The sequence below is a fragment of the Montipora foliosa genome, unplaced genomic scaffold (genome assembly GCF_036669935.1).
Source record: "Montipora foliosa isolate CH-2021 unplaced genomic scaffold, ASM3666993v2 scaffold_422, whole genome shotgun sequence".
Taxonomy (NCBI): domain Eukaryota; kingdom Metazoa; phylum Cnidaria; class Anthozoa; order Scleractinia; family Acroporidae; genus Montipora; species Montipora foliosa.
In genome coordinates, this window is record NW_027179726.1 from 240,001 (window position 1) to 257,500 (window position 17,500).

The following is a 17,500-nucleotide window of genomic DNA, read 5'->3' on the forward strand; positions in this document are numbered from 1 at the left end:
CGTCATACTGGTGTTTTAGCCGTCCTCGACGGAGTCACAATGGGGTCACGCAACCATGAAAAACAAACCAGATCTCTAATGCACATGCTTATTATGGGAAAACAACTTCCGGTCGGCCGTCGTCCTTGCTCTTGTCCTGGATCTTAAGAGCAAATGCACAGAAATATCGAGAATAGCGTGGCCACGGTCAAAATATAACTTTCCTTTTTTTCGAATTTATAGAGAGGTATTTATCACTTTTCAAAGGTTTTGGGGTTTATTTTTCCAAATACGGCCGACTTTCAGGAATATTTGAGAAAATGGATTTTGTGCTCTCCCTGGCCAAAAATTGGCCGAAAAATTTGATAAAAAATAGCATTGCGAAAACGTCCTGGCGTCAGTGATTAAACTTATATCTTCGGGAATTAGAAACGAGTGTTAAATGAAAAAGTATTTAGCACTCTATGTTTGTCCGTTTTTCGGTTGTAGACTATGGCTGTCCCCTCGAAAAACATATCTTTTTATGCAGATTTCAAAATTGCCGTTGTAAAGCGAGCTTAAGTCTATTATTGCAAAGTGACTTTACGGTATGTGGCCGGGGTCGGATCAAGCTCATCTTATGGCTATGAAATGTCCAAAAGCTATTCTTGCATGAGATATAAATATTTGTTTGGGTTTTTTAGAGGGCGCTTTGAAAAACGCCACGAAAATCTGTGAATTTTCTCTGAAATTTGAACTAATTAGCATATTGCCTAAACACTGACATTTGAGCGAAAAGTTAAACTGTTGCTTTAAAATCTAGCTTCCGATTCGAAAATAATGATTTTAAGTTTTTAATCCGGTGAATCTCATACTGCGATGGATGTGGTGATAGAGAAATATTTGTGTTACGATTGATTGATTATACGACAAATTAATTAAGTTTAATAACGAAATATTTCATGAACTATAGTAAATAATTCCTGGACCCTGAAAAGAATGCTCTTCTATAAAACCAGTAATTGCATGTCCTGAAGAAGTTCCTGTATAACTATACAGCCTGTGTCTTGACGTTTTAAATATAGTACGGGACGCCCTGATTCATGCTGTAAAGCATGTCAAGTCACTATTTTTTCCACGTGTAAAGTGTTTGTTAGCTGATGCAAATTCTAAGACAAAAACAGAAGGCAAAAGAAGTGTTGAAAAATTACGAAGTAAATTATTCGAAGCGAGACTTGATTATCTTCACGGCCATGACTTCTATTTTGCGTAGTGCCACTCTCATGGGTGCTCGAAGACGTCGTTATGAGGGTTGAGATGTTTAAGATGTTTATGAACCGTGCTAAATATGAAAGCACCAAAAAATCGGAGAAGGAAAAAAAAAAAATTTTTTTTTGGCTTTGTTTTTTTTTTTAAAGAAAACTGTGTCGCTTGGGCCGGAGAGGAAGCGAAACATTTTGGCGATGGCCCGACTTAATGAATGGAACATGTCTTTGTCCCTGTTTGACATGGGTGCACTTTTTTGGTTAATGCATTAACAGTTATAGAAAACAAGCCTATTAATTAAGTTAAAATGCACGATTCAAAAAAGGCAAAAGGCAAGAACTCCCCAGCCCAAATGTACTTTCATCTCAGACCATCAGTGCACCGTACACCTGTGTAAACATTCAAATTGAATTAGGAAATTGAATTAGCTTTTCTCGGAAAATATCGGGAAATTTTACATTCGACATGAAAACTTGTCCAACACAGAGCAAACAGAAGAGGCAGAAGAGAGTTTGCCCTTAATGCAATAATCACTTAAATGTCTGATGTTTTGGAAGTAACATCGAAAAAAAAAAACCCTTAAGCGGGGAGGGGAGGGGGGAGGGGAGTGGATTCGTTGGCCTCAGTATTATAGGACTCTTGCTCAGAGCGGAAACAACTCATAAAAATTCTTTGCTAAATGTCCATTTTCCTAAGTATTAGGCAACCCATTGCCCGAATCTGAAAAGAATGATATTTCCAGATCAGCTAGTTTCTAATCTAGTAAATTGGTCAAGTGCTGTCAGTACAATGCGTAACCATCCTGGCATGGAAAAGAAGCAGTGAAATCAACAACTTTTGATCAAGAGATCTATTTTTGGCACAATTGAACAGTCCGTCTTGAAAGTGTCATGGAGAACAGTACGTGTTCATTTCTTGGCATTGTTGGGGGTCATTGCGGTTCTGATACGAAAGACAGGACTGGATTAGTAGAAATGGTTCCATTGCTTAGCTGCAATCGAGACATTTCAAGACACAAGTCATTCTTTTCCATTATCGGAATAGGAAACGAAGCAGAGCTTTTACTGGCAAGAGCATCAATCTTTGCACCACCCCGAAATGTAGAAAATTGGATTATATGTCCTCAACATCGTGCATCTCTGGGCGTCAGCTGGAAACGCAGTTCTCCGAAGTTCTCCATACCAGTCAGTCTGTCAATGCACAAAGCAACGTTGTTTACTAAAAAACCAAAGGCAGAGAGAGGACTGAGCAAATTTGGGTCACAGATAGTTTTGAAGGAGACAGGAATTTTTCTTCCAGTCGGTGCAGGTCAGTCATGACTACGACAATTAGGTTAATGATAAGGTAGAAGAGTGAGCTTTTGATACCTGATTTTATCAGGAACTACAAATGAGCGTTAGCATGATTTTGGAGTATACAGCCTGTACATTTGTAGTAATGCTTACAACGGCAATATATTATAACCAGTCAGCATGGGAGGTCACCAGGCACAGATGAAAAGTAGATGACACGTGTTTGAAAGGGGTTGAAGCAATAGCTTTTCACTTTCACAGGAGTGTGTTCTAATTGCTGTAAGCTTCTTGGGGAAGCTGAAAGCAAGACCGCGGCCCAGCTGCCTGGTATCGAAAGCGAAGTTATTCTCATGGGAAATATGTCACTGGTAAGTGTAAACGATTTTCAGTAATGATTCATTCGGTAAAACAGAAGTTACATTAACTGAGATTTTTTTCCATACTAGACGTTTTTTTTTTTTTTGATCGATAACTTTTTATTATGATTCACACTACTAACAACACTGGTACATCTACTTACACAACTTACAACTACTAAAATCCATTATACTACCATCAAAACTATTTAACAATTGAATTGCGTACGCACTACTTACAATACAATGCACTTACAATTACAGGTGCTACTTACAATAATACAATTGCAATACTTACTCTACAAAAACAATATGATTACTTTTTAAACTTGCAATACCAATTTATACACTGCTTACAAAATAATACGATTACAGATGCTAATTATATTTATATTCTTACATTAAAAACAATGAGCAACAAAATAAAAGATACATGCATATTAAAAGTAAATAAATAAATAAATAAATAAATAAATAACTTAATTAATTATATTGGAGTGAGTACCCATTTCTTTTCAAAGAAGTTGTTTTTGTTGATCTTTTTTTCAGTTTCATATTTAATCTTTAGTTTCGATTGCAGTCCTTGAATTTTAGGAAGTGTTTGGCTTCTTCTGCAGTCCCACAAAAATAATTTTCCAATTAATATGAAATAGTTTAATAAATTTGATAAAGGGCATTGTTTTGATAAAACTCCAAATAAAACGTTTTGCGCAGAAAGATGCATTGGCTGATTCGATAGAAGGTACCAGTACGATTCGAAATTAGTCCAGAACGTTTTGGAGTGAGGGCATTCATAGAAAAGGTGATATAAATTCTCAGGTTCATCATTACAAAAAGTACATGCATCATTAATTCTAAATCCAATTTTGCATAGTTTGCTGTTTGCTGTTGTATTGGAAAGCCTTAACATATGACTCAAGTGCAACCAAATGTGGTAACGAAAAGATTTCTTTAAATTGTTGGCTTGTGAAATTAAAATCACTCTTCAATTTACGGATAATATTAGGAGGTTGAGCTTTTCTTGAGACCAGAAGCAAATAATAATCTTTTGATTTTTTGTCTTTAATATCGAAAATTTTATTTCCAATTATAAGTGATGGGGATATGGTTAATCTATCTAGGCTGATTTCTTTTAAATGAGAAGGCACAGAATGACGAAGGCCCGCCCATTGCAGAAAATTGTTTTTGACAATTTTGTTTGAAAAATAGTTATAGGAGTCTATTGTATTTAAGTTAAAAAGAAGATCTTGTATGTAAATAATTCCCGATTTAAAATAATTTTTATAGTACACTGGCTTATTGTCTATTCAAATCTCTTTATTATTCCAAACAATTATTTTCCAGTCACCTTCTGAAGCGAAAGATTCACAGAACTCCGACCACCATAACAAAAGTTCGTGGTAAAATTGAGAAGATATCATATAATCAGAAACTTCATAATTACAATTTAGAAAAAACCGACCTCCTACGGGCTCTAATAGATGAGGTAAATACGTCTTCCACGTTACGTTTGAATCGTTAAATAGTCGTTTTAGCCAGGTCAACCTTAAAGATTTAACCATGCTTTCCAAATCTATAATTTTTAGACCACCTCTCTCATAATCGTTTATTACAGATACGCGAGTCACTTTATCTGTACCTTTCCATAAAAACTTGAATAACAATTGATTCAGTTTATTCACAATTTCCTTTGGTGTAGGGAGTAGCGAACATACGTAAACGAATTTTGGGATCAAAAAAGATTTAATTATTGTCACTTTACCGTAAATAGAAAGGCCCCTAGAGGACCAAATATTAATAAGTTTTTTAATACTATCCAGCCTTTCAATAAAGTTCTTTTCCTTTAATAGTTTCTGATCATATGTGAAATATACCCCCAGCGCTTTAATCGGGATTTTAGGCCACTTAATACCAAAATGTTCTTCTTTACTTTCTTTCAATGATCCTATCCACATACCCCCAGTTTTTGAACAATTAATCTTAAGACCGGAAATGCATCGAAACCGGTCCAGTAGTTCAAATAATACTTTGGCTGAGTTAGTATCTGCTAATATCGCTGTGGTGTCGTCTGCATACTGTAAAAGTTTCGTTTCTTGCTCATCTCCGATATATATTCCTTTGATGTCCGAATTCTGTCTAATGGCGATAGCCAGTGTTTCCACAGCTATTACGAACAGATATGGAGACAATGGGTCTCCCTGCCGAACTCCTCGTTCCAGCGTAAAGAAATTTGATGTCCTGCCGCTATTCAAGATACAGCTTTGTATATTTTTGTAGAATACTTTAACCCAATGAAGGAAATCTGAACCAAAATTGAATGCCTCTAAGCATTTAAAAAGAAATTCCCATTCAACACTATCGAATGCCTTTTGAAAATCAATGAATAACATTAAACCGGGAATGTTTTCTTTCACTGTAAAGTCCATAACATCATAAATAGATCGTATAGTTTCGCCTATAAACCGATCTTTTACGTATCCTGTTTGGTTTGGATGAATAATATCGGGCAAGACATTTTTAATTCTCGATGCAATTGCTTTCGTCATTATTTTGGTGTCTACATTAACGAGGGAGATTGGACGCCAATTTTCTAAAAGTGAGCGATCTTTCCCTTTCTTTTCAATTAGTGTAATGATTGCTTGTTTTTGAGAACTAGACATCTCACCTTTTTTCAAAGGATTCATTAATGCAGTTCATAAAGCTATCGCTAATTACTGACCAAAATGTCTTATAAAATTCAATAGGAATGCCGTCATTACCAGGAGTTTTATTATTGTCAAAGCTATCTAGGAGACGAAAACATTCTTCTGCTGAAATATTTCCTTCACAAAATTTTTTCTGGTCTTCAGAAAGTGCGGGTATATTTAAATCGTTTAGGAAAGAATCAATTTTAAATGCAAGATCTGGATCAGTAGTACTGCTTTTATACAAGTTTTTGTAGAACCTTTCTTCCTCCTTTAATATACAAAATGGATCTGTTTTTATTACTCCGCTTATGTGAAGTTTTCTTATATGGTTTTTTATATGATTTCTTTTTTCGAGGTTTAAAAAATATTTTGTGCTCTTTTCTCCATGCTCATGCCAACGAGCATGTGCACGTATAATTATTCCTTTAGTTTTTTCTTCATAGAAAGTTTCTAACTTTTCCTGAGCCGCATTAAAGCGAGTTGCGTTAGAGTCACTAGTCGTAGTTTCGTATTCTTCCTTTGCCTCTCTAAGCTGATCTTGGAGACTTAATTCTATTGCATTTCTTTCCTTGGCTTTTTTCTTGGAGAAGTCAATAGCATGCGCCCTTATATTATATTTGATCCAATCCCAAAGGATACGACTGTCCGAAATTTCTTTTTGTCCCTCTGCCGTCCATACTGGAAGCATTTCAGTAACATTATCTACATATTCTTCATCCTTCAACATGGAACAATTCATTTTCCAGTACCCGGGACCTTTCTGCTAATTTTCTAGCTCTGAAATGTCTATCGAAATTGCAGCATGGTCTGTTCGAATAGCTGGCATTATATCACTTGATTTCACTAAATCTTTCAAATTATTAGAAATTAACCAATAATCGAGACGGCAATAAATTCTTGGAGACTTTTGACTCCAGGTAAAACTTCTTATGTCTGGGTTTTTAATTCTCCAAATATCAACCAGATCTAGTTGATTTTGTAGACAATCAATGCAGGCAGTAACTGATTTTCTTTGAATAATTATCCCTCCTTTTTTGTCAATCTCTGGATTTAAAGGGCAATTGAAATCGCCTCCTATAATGATATTATCTTCTGAATCTAAGTTTTCTCTTGGTAGCGTTGCGAGTAAATTATTGAAAAACAATACGAGATCTTTGTCCTTGTTTGGTGCACAAACATTAATTAAGACATATGTTTGGTCTTTGATATCAGCTTTAAGAATGATGAAGCGTCCCAAACGGTCTAGGATCTTTTGATGGATGGTGCAATCAAAACCATTCTTAATCAAGATAGCAACTCCACGTGCACTGGAGCTACCATGGCTTGTTATAATCTCTGCACCCCATTCATTCTTCCATTGAGTATCTGTTTTTTCTATTGAATGGGTTTCTTGCAAAAAAATTATATCAGCTTTACCTTTCCTGCACCAAGTAAACATTGTTCGTCTCTTTTTAAAGTTGCTTATGCCCTTTAGGTTAAGCGATACTAATTTAAAGACTTCGGCCATCAAATATTTCGTTCATTTCAGAATTGAGAGCTGCAGTAGAAGCAAAAAAAAACAAAAACAGTAATAACAAATAATAATAAGGATAAAATGTATCTGCCAATGAACTGCAAATTTAGCCAAATAAACAAAAGAAGTATTAATGAGGGTACAAAAAACTAAGTAAATTAGATTCAGCAATGTTGCTCGATGCCTATAAACAGCTATAATGCTACATGCATAAGTAATCAAAGAATAAGAAAATACCAAAAAATGTCCTAAGTAAATAAATAACATAAATACACAAATTTTTTGTCTGACGTGCATTTAGACCCAGCAGCCCTCCATCTACTAAAGCTTATGTGCTACTCATAATTAAACCGTAGTAAGGAAGATTTTCAGTTTCAATCCCGTTATACACTTGACCGTTGATGACTAATTTATCCACCTTGAAGAAAGCTGATTGTTTTTCTTGCTTCGCCTTTTTTAGCACAGGGTACAATTTCGTATGAATTGCTTCGATTTCTTTAGGGTAGTCATGCGAAATTCCAATTTTAGTACCTTTTAGATTTTTAACTTTAGACCAAACGAATTCTTTATCTTGATAAAAGCTAAATTTAGCAATAACAGGCCTTGTATTCGTGGACCTCCGAGGGTTACGCCGGGTTGGCAAGCGATGAACACGTTCAAATCTAATTTCATTCACATCCTCCCTTGAAAATCTCATTTTCTCCTCCATCATTGAACGAACCAAATCTTCCGTGTCTCGTAGTGTCTCACCTTCAATTTCCGGGAGGTTATAGATCTTTATACTCTCCATTCTAGAGTACGCCTCCAATTTGATGTTACGGCCAAAAATGCCGTAATATTATATTTCATACTGGTCCACGAGGGGATTGGTCCCCTTAGCGGTGCAAATTCTGCTAATACGGATTGCTAAGAAATAGTTACAATTGGTAAATTGCTTTTTCAAAACATTCCACAAAAGACAAAAATCTCTTCTTAAGTACATATATTTCCTTTATGTCTGGGGAATAATTTCACTTAAAATTTCACGAAAGCAGCCAGGAAAATGCAAATATATGTTTAACTTTGGCGTGCGCTCTTACCGAGAATCGCTGCATTGTTGTAAAGGAATTTTATGAACTCACTTGTTCGGCCATATTTGGGAATATTAAGCCCGGTTTACACAACAGAAATTTTTTGGCACGGCTTGGGTGAAATTGGCACAGGTCCCCCCCCAAAAAAAGGTCAAAAAACAAAAAAGGTTCAGCTCGGATAAAATTTGCAGTGTAAACAATCTGTCAGTACCAAATTTCATGCGTGCCGAAACAAAATTCTTACCTGTGCTGGGACCTTCAGCGAGGTAGTCCGAGCACGGGTAAAAATGGTACAGGTGCTAAAAAAAATAGGCACAGTTCGGATAAAACATGTAGTGTAAACACTTTAAAGGGCCAAATTTGAGCCTCAATTCATATAAGCTACAACAAATCGCAAAAATAGTAGAGACACTTCACCTTGTTGGGGCGTTATTAATTTCCCTATTATCTCTCACACTGCTGCCCCCCCTCCCCCCCTTATCGGTGTTGCTAGTGAGACAAAAAAATGTTGGGAACTTAAGCAGTCAACATTGAAAGGGGGAGAGGGGAGAGGAAGTGGGAAAGGTTTAAATTCTAGATACGCCAAGTATTGGAAGTTAGAAAAGGTGTTTTTTAATGAAAGTGTCTCAACAATTTTGCAACTTGTTGTCTGAGTTGGTTGTCACTGTATTGGCGTACGGTCACTTTGTTTATTGGAACGGGAAGGCGTCTATCGTTTGCATTTAATATGGTGTTTCCAAAAAAAAGGGTTTAATTCTCTGATCTGCTGTGAATGGAAAATGGCCAGCGATAAACTGGATTTTGGCGGGGTTTCGGTATGACATAATTTGAAGGCATTTCAGTGGTTTCTGTGGGTCAAGTCGAACATACACGTAATTTGGTACACGAAAAGGTGTGATTTACATCCTTTTGCTTTTTAAAGTACGCTAGAAATATCATGGAACCGATTTCGAAATAATTTGCCTTAAACACCTATATTTCAGTCGACACATGACATCTAAACCACGCGCAACATGCACAAAATTAGCTGTTGTTTACGAATGAGAAACAGACATAACCTCTCCTTTAACTGGGATCGCATGCCATTTAAAGGGAACATCCACTTTCCGAAAAATCAATTCTTAGCAAACATTGTTATACAAAGATACATTTTCATAGAAGTCCATTCGTAACATTACTTATTGCTTTCGGGCTAGTCTGCTGCCAGAGAAGGGATCGGTAACGCTTACTAGCAAGTCTTCTAAGTGACGTGTCGGGTACAGGCTAATTCCATGTTCTTTGGAATGACTGACTGAGCACAATGATCAAAAGAAAGCACCCGATTCTGTTAAAACCTTTGCGAGATTTGTTTTACAATGAGATACAAAAGTGAACGAATTTGTACCGGCTACACATTATGACATTTATATGAAACGGTCTACACGGTCTACCACAACTTTTCACTGAGAAAATAATATGATATCATATTTCTTGCTGTTGCGACGGTAGACCGTGCTTGGAGGGTAGACCGTTGGTAAATGGAATAGACGATATGTACAGGATTTCTAACTGTGTGAGCTTTATTACGAATCACCTGGTAATGTTTTGGATTGATTAGAAAAGAAAGTACTGGTTAAATTGTGCTGTTTCCTCGAAGATACGATTTTCAACTGTAATGCCACCATCCCGGTTGACGTCACCAAGAAACACAATAAATGGTATTGTGTTACATAATACGAGCCAAGTGTAACTTTCGGAGCATCAGATCTGCAGAGCAAAATACTTTGCTCGCTTTAGTATTTGGTACGGAGTCTTCTGTTAGCGATGATAAGTCCAAACACTCGAAAATCGATGCTACCGTATGTCAATAATTAATATCCTTTCGTGTTTGGTACAATGTGCTTTGCACTTCGCGTGCAAACTTCTGAAATGTTTCAGAGCTTATACGATATTTAATGATTGTTTCTTTAGTTTCTGCTTTACTACGTTGAAACATTTCCCTATAGGATTCAAATCCGGACTGGCAAAATTAATGCAATCAATCAGACAACAAGTTCCAAAAATAATGGAGACACTTCACCTTCTTGGGGCGTTATTAATTTCCCTATTATCTCTCACACTGCAGCCCCCCTCCCCCCCTTATCAGTGTTGCTAGCGAGACAAAAAAATGTTGGGAACTTAAGCAGTCAACATTGAAAGGGGGAGAAGGGAGAGGAAGTGGGAAAGGTTTAAATTCTAGATACGCCGAGTATTGGAAGTTAGAAAAGGTGTTTTTTAATGATTTTGCAACTTGTTGTAGCGGTTTTTTAACGTATATTTCAAGATGGCTGCTCATTCTCCACCAAAATCACGCGGACGTTCTTGATTATAATTGAACTGCGCATGTCTACAAGAGAACTTACCCGGGCCCAAAAATTTTGGCACGGTATTTTTGATACAGTAAAAATGGTGTAGTGTAAACAAAGTTTACCGAGCTCTTTTTAGGCACCAGTGCCAATTTCACACGAGCCGTGCCGCAAATTTTCTGTAGTGTTTTTTGCAAGTTTATGGACCGAGCCCCAAACTTCCCAAAAATAAATTGACCTTCCCAATAAAGACCTCACGCTAGTTCAATGACATGTATTAATTAAGCAAGTTTTCAATCATACATTTATTGCAGGAAAATTCTATCGGGGCTTCCCCAGTGGCGCAAAGTACACTGGCTTCCGTGTATTTTGGTTCCAACGTCCAGACGCCAGGGGGAAGCTTGTATCTGCCTTTAGAGTCCAGCCTTGACGTAACAAGGGATTCCCGCAGCACGAGGCTCGATGACTCTACGCCCCTGACCAAACTGAACGAATTCTTAAACACCAGGGATGTTAGCCCAGTTAGGCATACTGTAACTGTTCCATGGGATGAAGCGAGTGAAAGAACGTGTCGTCGCCAGCTTCGCAAGGCACAACAGACAGTAGGCGCTGTCTTGGAGGAAGTTGCGCCCAAACAATCAGAAAAGTTGTGGAATTCTCCAGTGACAGTGAAAGCGAGGAGAAGGATGTGGATAACGTGCTCATGAATGCCCTTACAGAGTGCTACAGTAATGCGAGTGCTTGGGACACCCGGCGACAGATTCTTTCAATAATGGCGGACAAGGTCACTTTCCAAACTCTGAAGAAATGGATACCTGATCTTACTAGATACAGATTCAGTACTGCAAGAAAGCATACAATGCTTCACGGGAGAGGTGTTCCACCACCACAGACATCCCACACAAAATTGTTCACGTCAGTCACAGGTGGATCACTTCTTGGATTTCATTACTAGTCCTCACGTAATCCAGGATTTGCCATTCGGTGAGAAAACCATCACATTGTCAACAAATGAGGTTGTGACAGTTCCCAACGTTATTCGTATGTTAATCCCAGAGTCCATCGTACAGTAATACCTTGCATATGCAGAGGAATCCAATTTTACCCCTCTCAGCCGCAGGACTCTGTTAAACATCCTTTCTGTTTGTGCAGCCTCCACAAGAAAGTCGTTACAAGGTCTAGACTATATTAGTTCGGCAGGATCTCACCGATGTAGCAAAACGCTTGGGAGACCATCTAACGGGAATGACTTGGGCTAAAGAACAACAAGAACGCCTCATGTCTGCTAAGCAGTACCTGAAAAGTGACTACAAGGTAAGACGGCATTGAATAAGGTGTGCTGAAAAGCCTGCAATTTTTATTTATAGGCTTCTGTTTTTCATTAATTGACCCCGAAACCATGCAACTAGCTTGTGTATCAGATGCTGTATTATTTTGACGTGATTTCTGACAAAGCCAGGCTAGAGGCTTGCATAAGACCAAACGAAATCAGACAAAGCAGGCAGCAAGAGAACATCGGCGCAGATGCCAAGGAAGAATTAAGCTTCATTGCTGACCAAGCGATCTCCAACATTCAAGCTTGGAAAGCTCATCTTTTACACAGCCTCAATCAGGATCAGGCGCGTCTTGATGTTATAGACGAGCTAGATGAATCAAGTGTACTTCTGGTTGAAGACCGGGCAATGAAGTTCTTGCCACGCAAGTACCGTGAAAGCCAGCACGACTGGTTCGGCAAACGTGGCCTTTCTTGGCACGTTACTGTGGCCACGCGTAAGATGGTGGCTACTGAGCAGCTACAGATGATGACGTTTGTTCATGTATTTCAGTCATGCAGCCAAGACAGCAACGCTGTGTTAGCGATCATGGAAGATGTCATCGGTAAACTTAAGGCAATTATGCCAACCGTCATTTACAGACAAGACAACGCTGGGTGCTACCGAAGCGGATCAATGATAATCGGCGCCTCGAAAGCCAGTCAATTCCACGGATTGACATTAAAACGACTTGACTTTTCAGATCCCCAAGCTGGAAAAGGTGCATGCGACAGGAAGGTGGCAACCATCAAGGCCCATATGAGAATTTACCTCAATGAGGGTAACAACATTGAGAATGCTTCTCAAATGGTTGACGCTATGAGATTGTTGGGAGGTGTATCTGGTCTTCACGTCACATTGTGCGAAATGGCAAACCCAAGAACCTCTACCAATGTCAAGTTTGATGGCGTAAGCGGGGTGTCGAACGTCGAATATGGCGAAGATTGTATTACAACATGGAAGGCATATGGTATTGGACCTGGTAAGACCGTCAAACTAAGCAAATATATCAGGAGTAACAACGAAACTCCAATTCTAAGGCTATCTAGATGCACGGAAGACGTAGTGGAAGATAAGTTTACCTCCCTTAAGTGTCGAGCGACCAAACCTGAGATGACGTCAGGTTCAGATGAGTCACCGGATGATACAGCTTCTTCCCAATTATTTTTATGTCCTGAAGAGGGCTGCATGAAGTCCAACCTGCGGTTTGCTGCTTTGCAACATCACTTGGATTGCGGAAAGCACGAACGCAAACTGGAACGTGAGACCTTCCTAGACAAAGCTGTTCCATGGCTATGCAGCTAGACTGGAAAAGCAAACTGCAAGTGTTCCCCAACTGCAGCAGTGCGCCGAAAGTCGTAGAGCACCAAATCGGTCTCTCCCTCAAGACCAGCCAAGCGTCAAGAGCGCGATTTACCGACAAGCAAAAGAACTATCTACTGAGCAAGTTCCTTGTCGGAGAACAAACAGGCAAAAAATTGAATGCTTCTTCAGTTGCCCGCTCAATGATGAGCGCAAGAGATGAAGATGGTGACCGCTTGTTTACCAGCAATGAATTCTTGACAGGCCAGCAGATCGCGAGCTACTTTTCCTGTCTGGCATCTAAGCGTGCGCTCCAAAGCAGCCACTCCTCCCAAAGTGAGTCTGATGACGAAATCGCAGAAGCTGAAATGGGCAAGACACTTTACTCTCACCGTGCCTCTTTCCACCCAGGTGTATAAATGGGTACCGGCGTAATGCTGGGTTGTAACCCTGTGATGGACTAGCATCCCATCCAGGGAGGAGTATAAATACTCCTAGTCGCTTCATGCTATGGAAACCGGAGATAAGCGCCGGCCTGATGGGCCTTCCTAGGCTTGTAACAGAGACTTTACCTTTACCTTATTTGGTAAGTGAAACAGGGAATTATAAGTCTATTAGTATAATTTATCACATCAATGAGCTTACGGTGTCTCTTGGTAAGGCTAACATGAAAAGTCCTCTACTTTAGAAAGAACTACTCGGGACTAAAACAAGATTAAGCGAGCAGACGGAAAGGATTGACTCGTTGATTGAATCGCTTGATAACCTCGAGCAGTATTCGAGAAAAAATTCCCTTGAAATACATGGTATTCCGGAAAATATTTACACCTCAACGGAAGAAGTTGTTCTCAAGGTAGCTGCGGCTGTTAATGTCCCTGTTGCTGCGGAGGACATCGAAATCTCTCACAAGCTAAGACGACAAAATGGTATGAAACCTATCATCGTAAAATTTTGTAGCCATAAAGTTAAGTCTCGGCTATATAAGGAGCGAACGAAATCGAAGTCAGTTAAGATATCAGATTTATATCCCAGTTATGCCTCAGCAGCAGCAAAGCAAAACCGTATATTTATCAACGAAAACCTCACACCTTATAGGGCAGACTTAGTAAGACAAGCAAATGATATGAAGGCTGATGGACTTTTATCAAGTGTTTGGACACTAGACGGAAAGGTCTTTGTTAAAACTTCACCATCAGGTAATCCTGTTAGAATTTACTCTGAAGATGATCTTGATGAATTATAAATGTTCAATAAACATCCATGCAATAATCACGGGAGATCGATTTCACCATAGGCTTAGATTGTACGAAGGTTAGTCTCTTAAGCGTATTTTTCTTAAAAAACTTTTGCACTTTATTAGTTTATGTTGTAAAGTTAGGGGTTTTTTTTTTCCTTTTTCGTTTTTATTTTTATCTTGTTGCTCTTTCCTTTGTTTGTTTTCTTTTTCTTGATTAATTCATTGCTGTTGAGTTTAATTAACGTAACCTTAAATTAGCATAACTATTGTGCATTTAACTTTAGGTGTAAGATTTTAGGCGATAATACAGTATGACACTTATCAAATTCCTATCACTGAATGTAAGGGGATTACGCAATCATGTCAAACGAAGGGCATTATTTTCGTATCTAAAGAATCAAAAAGCTGATTTCTATTGTCTCCAGGAAACATTCTCATTGAAAGGAGACGAAGTCTCTTGGGCTACAGAATGGGGTGGGAAAGTTTTTTTCTCACACGGTACAGAATACTCTAAAGGTACTTGCATATTACAGAGACCAAATTCTTTGTTTACATCTAGCGTCCAGTTTATTCATCCAGATGGTAGACTAGTCATTGTTAAAACTAGGGAAGGCGATGAGGATCTTTTTTTAGCTTCTTTGTACGCTCCTTGTGACCCTCAAAACCAATGTTGTTTTATTCAGAATTTATGTACTGTTATTGTTTCTAACACCAACACGTCCAAAGTTATTATTGCTGGTGACTGGAATACTACTCTTCACTCAATAGATAAATACGGAGGATGCCCATGGTTTGGGACGAACTATAGAAACTTTCTTCTTCATTTTATGGATGAACTAGGTCTTGTCGACGCCTATCGGGCCTTACATCCTAAGCGAAAAGTGTTTACTTACGAATCAAAACCTCTTAAGCTTAAATCAAGAATTGACTTTTTCATTATTTCACAGGCATTAAAGCCAAAGATAAGGAAGGCTGAAATTCGATCTTCAATTGCTCCAGATCATAAGGCCATCTTTTTGAGTTTAGAAATTAATGATGCGTACCAACGAGGTCCAGGTACATGGAAATTCAATAATACTTTATTGGAGGATGATAATTACATCGAAATAATCACGGAATGTGTTCCGAGAGTTTCAGACATGAAGCAAATAAACAAGGAAATAGAGTCCTTTTATAGTGATCTACTTGAAACAAAATTATCTGGCTCTCATCTCACGGACTTCGGGGAGAACTTTAACACCTTTGTGGAAAACTTAGTCATTCCTAAATTGTCTGTAGAACAATCAATGGCTCTTGAAGTCGAAATTACACTTGATGAGATTAAAGGGGTCCTAAAATCTCTTCAAAACAATAAATCCCCTGGTGAAGATGGCTTCTCAAAGGAGTTTTATGAAAAAATTTTTGACTTAATCGGCATGCATCTCCTTAATTCATATAATGAAGCCTTTTCTAAAGGTCAATTGTCAATCTCACAAAGACGCAGTACGATCTGTTTAATACCTAAAGACGACTGTTGTCTCATTGAGCTGTCTAATTGGCGTCCACTAACTCTACTTAATGTTGATTATAAAATCTTGGCAAAAGTTATTGGACAAAGAATTGAGTCAACTTTATCTTCGCTCATACATACTGATCAAACAGGCTTTGTTAAAGGTAGATTCATTGGACAAAATGTCCGTCTTTTGAATGACATCATAGAATACGCAGATGCTAAAAAACTCCCAGGTGTCCTTCTATTCATTGACTTTCGAAAGGCTTTTGACACTATTGAGTGGAATTTTATTCACAAGTGTATTGAACTATACAACTTTGGTCCAAATATCAGGAAATGGATATCCATTCTTTACAACAATGTTGAAAGTGGCGTGCTGAATGCTGGATTTATGACCAACTATTTCCAAGTCTCACGTGGCGTCCGTCAAGGATGCCCTCTGAGCCCTCTCTTGTTTGTTTTATCAGTTGAATTGCCCTCAAAATACGCCAAGATGAACTCTGCAGGGGCATCCCCCTTCCGGATGGACAAAATGCCAAGATGTCACAGTTCGCGGATGATACAACCCTAATTCTTGAAGATACCATATCTCTTAGAAAGGCTATGAATATAGTTAACTCTTTTGGAGCTTTGTCTGGGTTGCAACTAAATAATAAGAAAACTAAAGCCATGTGGATTGGTTCGTCAAGCAAAAACAAGTCAATGCCTTTAGAATTCGAGTGCCCAAAAGAACCTATTAAATTTCTGGGTACCTTTCTCTCCCACGACGCAGTTAGCAATAACAAAAATAATTTTATTATTAAAATAAGGAAAATGGAAACCAAGCTTAATATATGGCTGTCACGCGATCTGACTCTCTTTGGAAGAACAATGCTTGCAAAATCCTTAGGTTTGTCTCAACTAGTTTACGCTGCTTCAATGCTTTCTGTCCCAGAAGCAGCGATCCAACAGACTCAGAGGAAACTATTTGCGGTTTTGTGGAAGAATAAGTGTGATAAGGTAAAGAGACAGGTTCTGTTCCGTCCCTTATCTAAGGGCGGTTTAAATTTTCCTTGTTTTTGGACTGTCATTAAAGCGCTACGCCTCTGTTGGATAGGGAGACTTTTAAGTAATCCACATGACACTTGGACAGCAATTCCCAACTCTCACTTTGAAAAACATGGTGGACTCTTGTTCCTACTTAATTGCAATTACAGTGTCGAAAAGTTAGATAAGAAAATTCCCAATTTTATAGGGAACTACTTGAATACTTTCAAGAATTGCGTAGCAACTGTGAAGATCCACTACAGCGCGAATTTATATTATGGAAGAATAAAGATATCAATGTTGAAAACAAATCGGTGTTTTGGAAATCTTGGCGTGATAAAAATGTCTTGTTTGTGCAAGATCTGCTAAACAATCAAGGGAATTATCTATCTCCAAAAGAATTCAGTAATAAATATAACATCAAGGTTAATTTTCTGCAATACTACCAAATCATTACAGCCATTCCAGCGTCTCTGAAAAGTTACGCCTTCACTCATTTAGATCTTGGAAAACTGAACTCGTTTTCTGAAAATGTCGACTTTCAGATATCTAAAGATGTTAGTTTAAACTTAAAGAAAACTTCGTGCAAGCAGTTTTACAAACTGTTTACAGAGAATATTAGTATTGAACCTACTGCGGTTACAACATGGCGAAAACATTGTAC

General features: G+C 38.2%; 1 protein-coding gene across 1 annotated transcript; it reads left to right on the forward strand.

The window, feature by feature from the left end:
* The first annotated feature begins 13,619 nt into the window (after positions 1-13,619).
* LOC137988584 (uncharacterized) lies at positions 13,620-14,324 on the forward strand. Its single transcript, XM_068834573.1, has 2 exons — positions 13,620-13,667; positions 13,770-14,324. The coding sequence occupies exons 1-2, from the start codon at positions 13,620-13,622 to the stop codon at positions 14,322-14,324; spliced, it is 603 nt and encodes a 200-aa protein (XP_068690674.1).
* Positions 14,325-17,500: the final 3,176 nt, after the last annotated feature.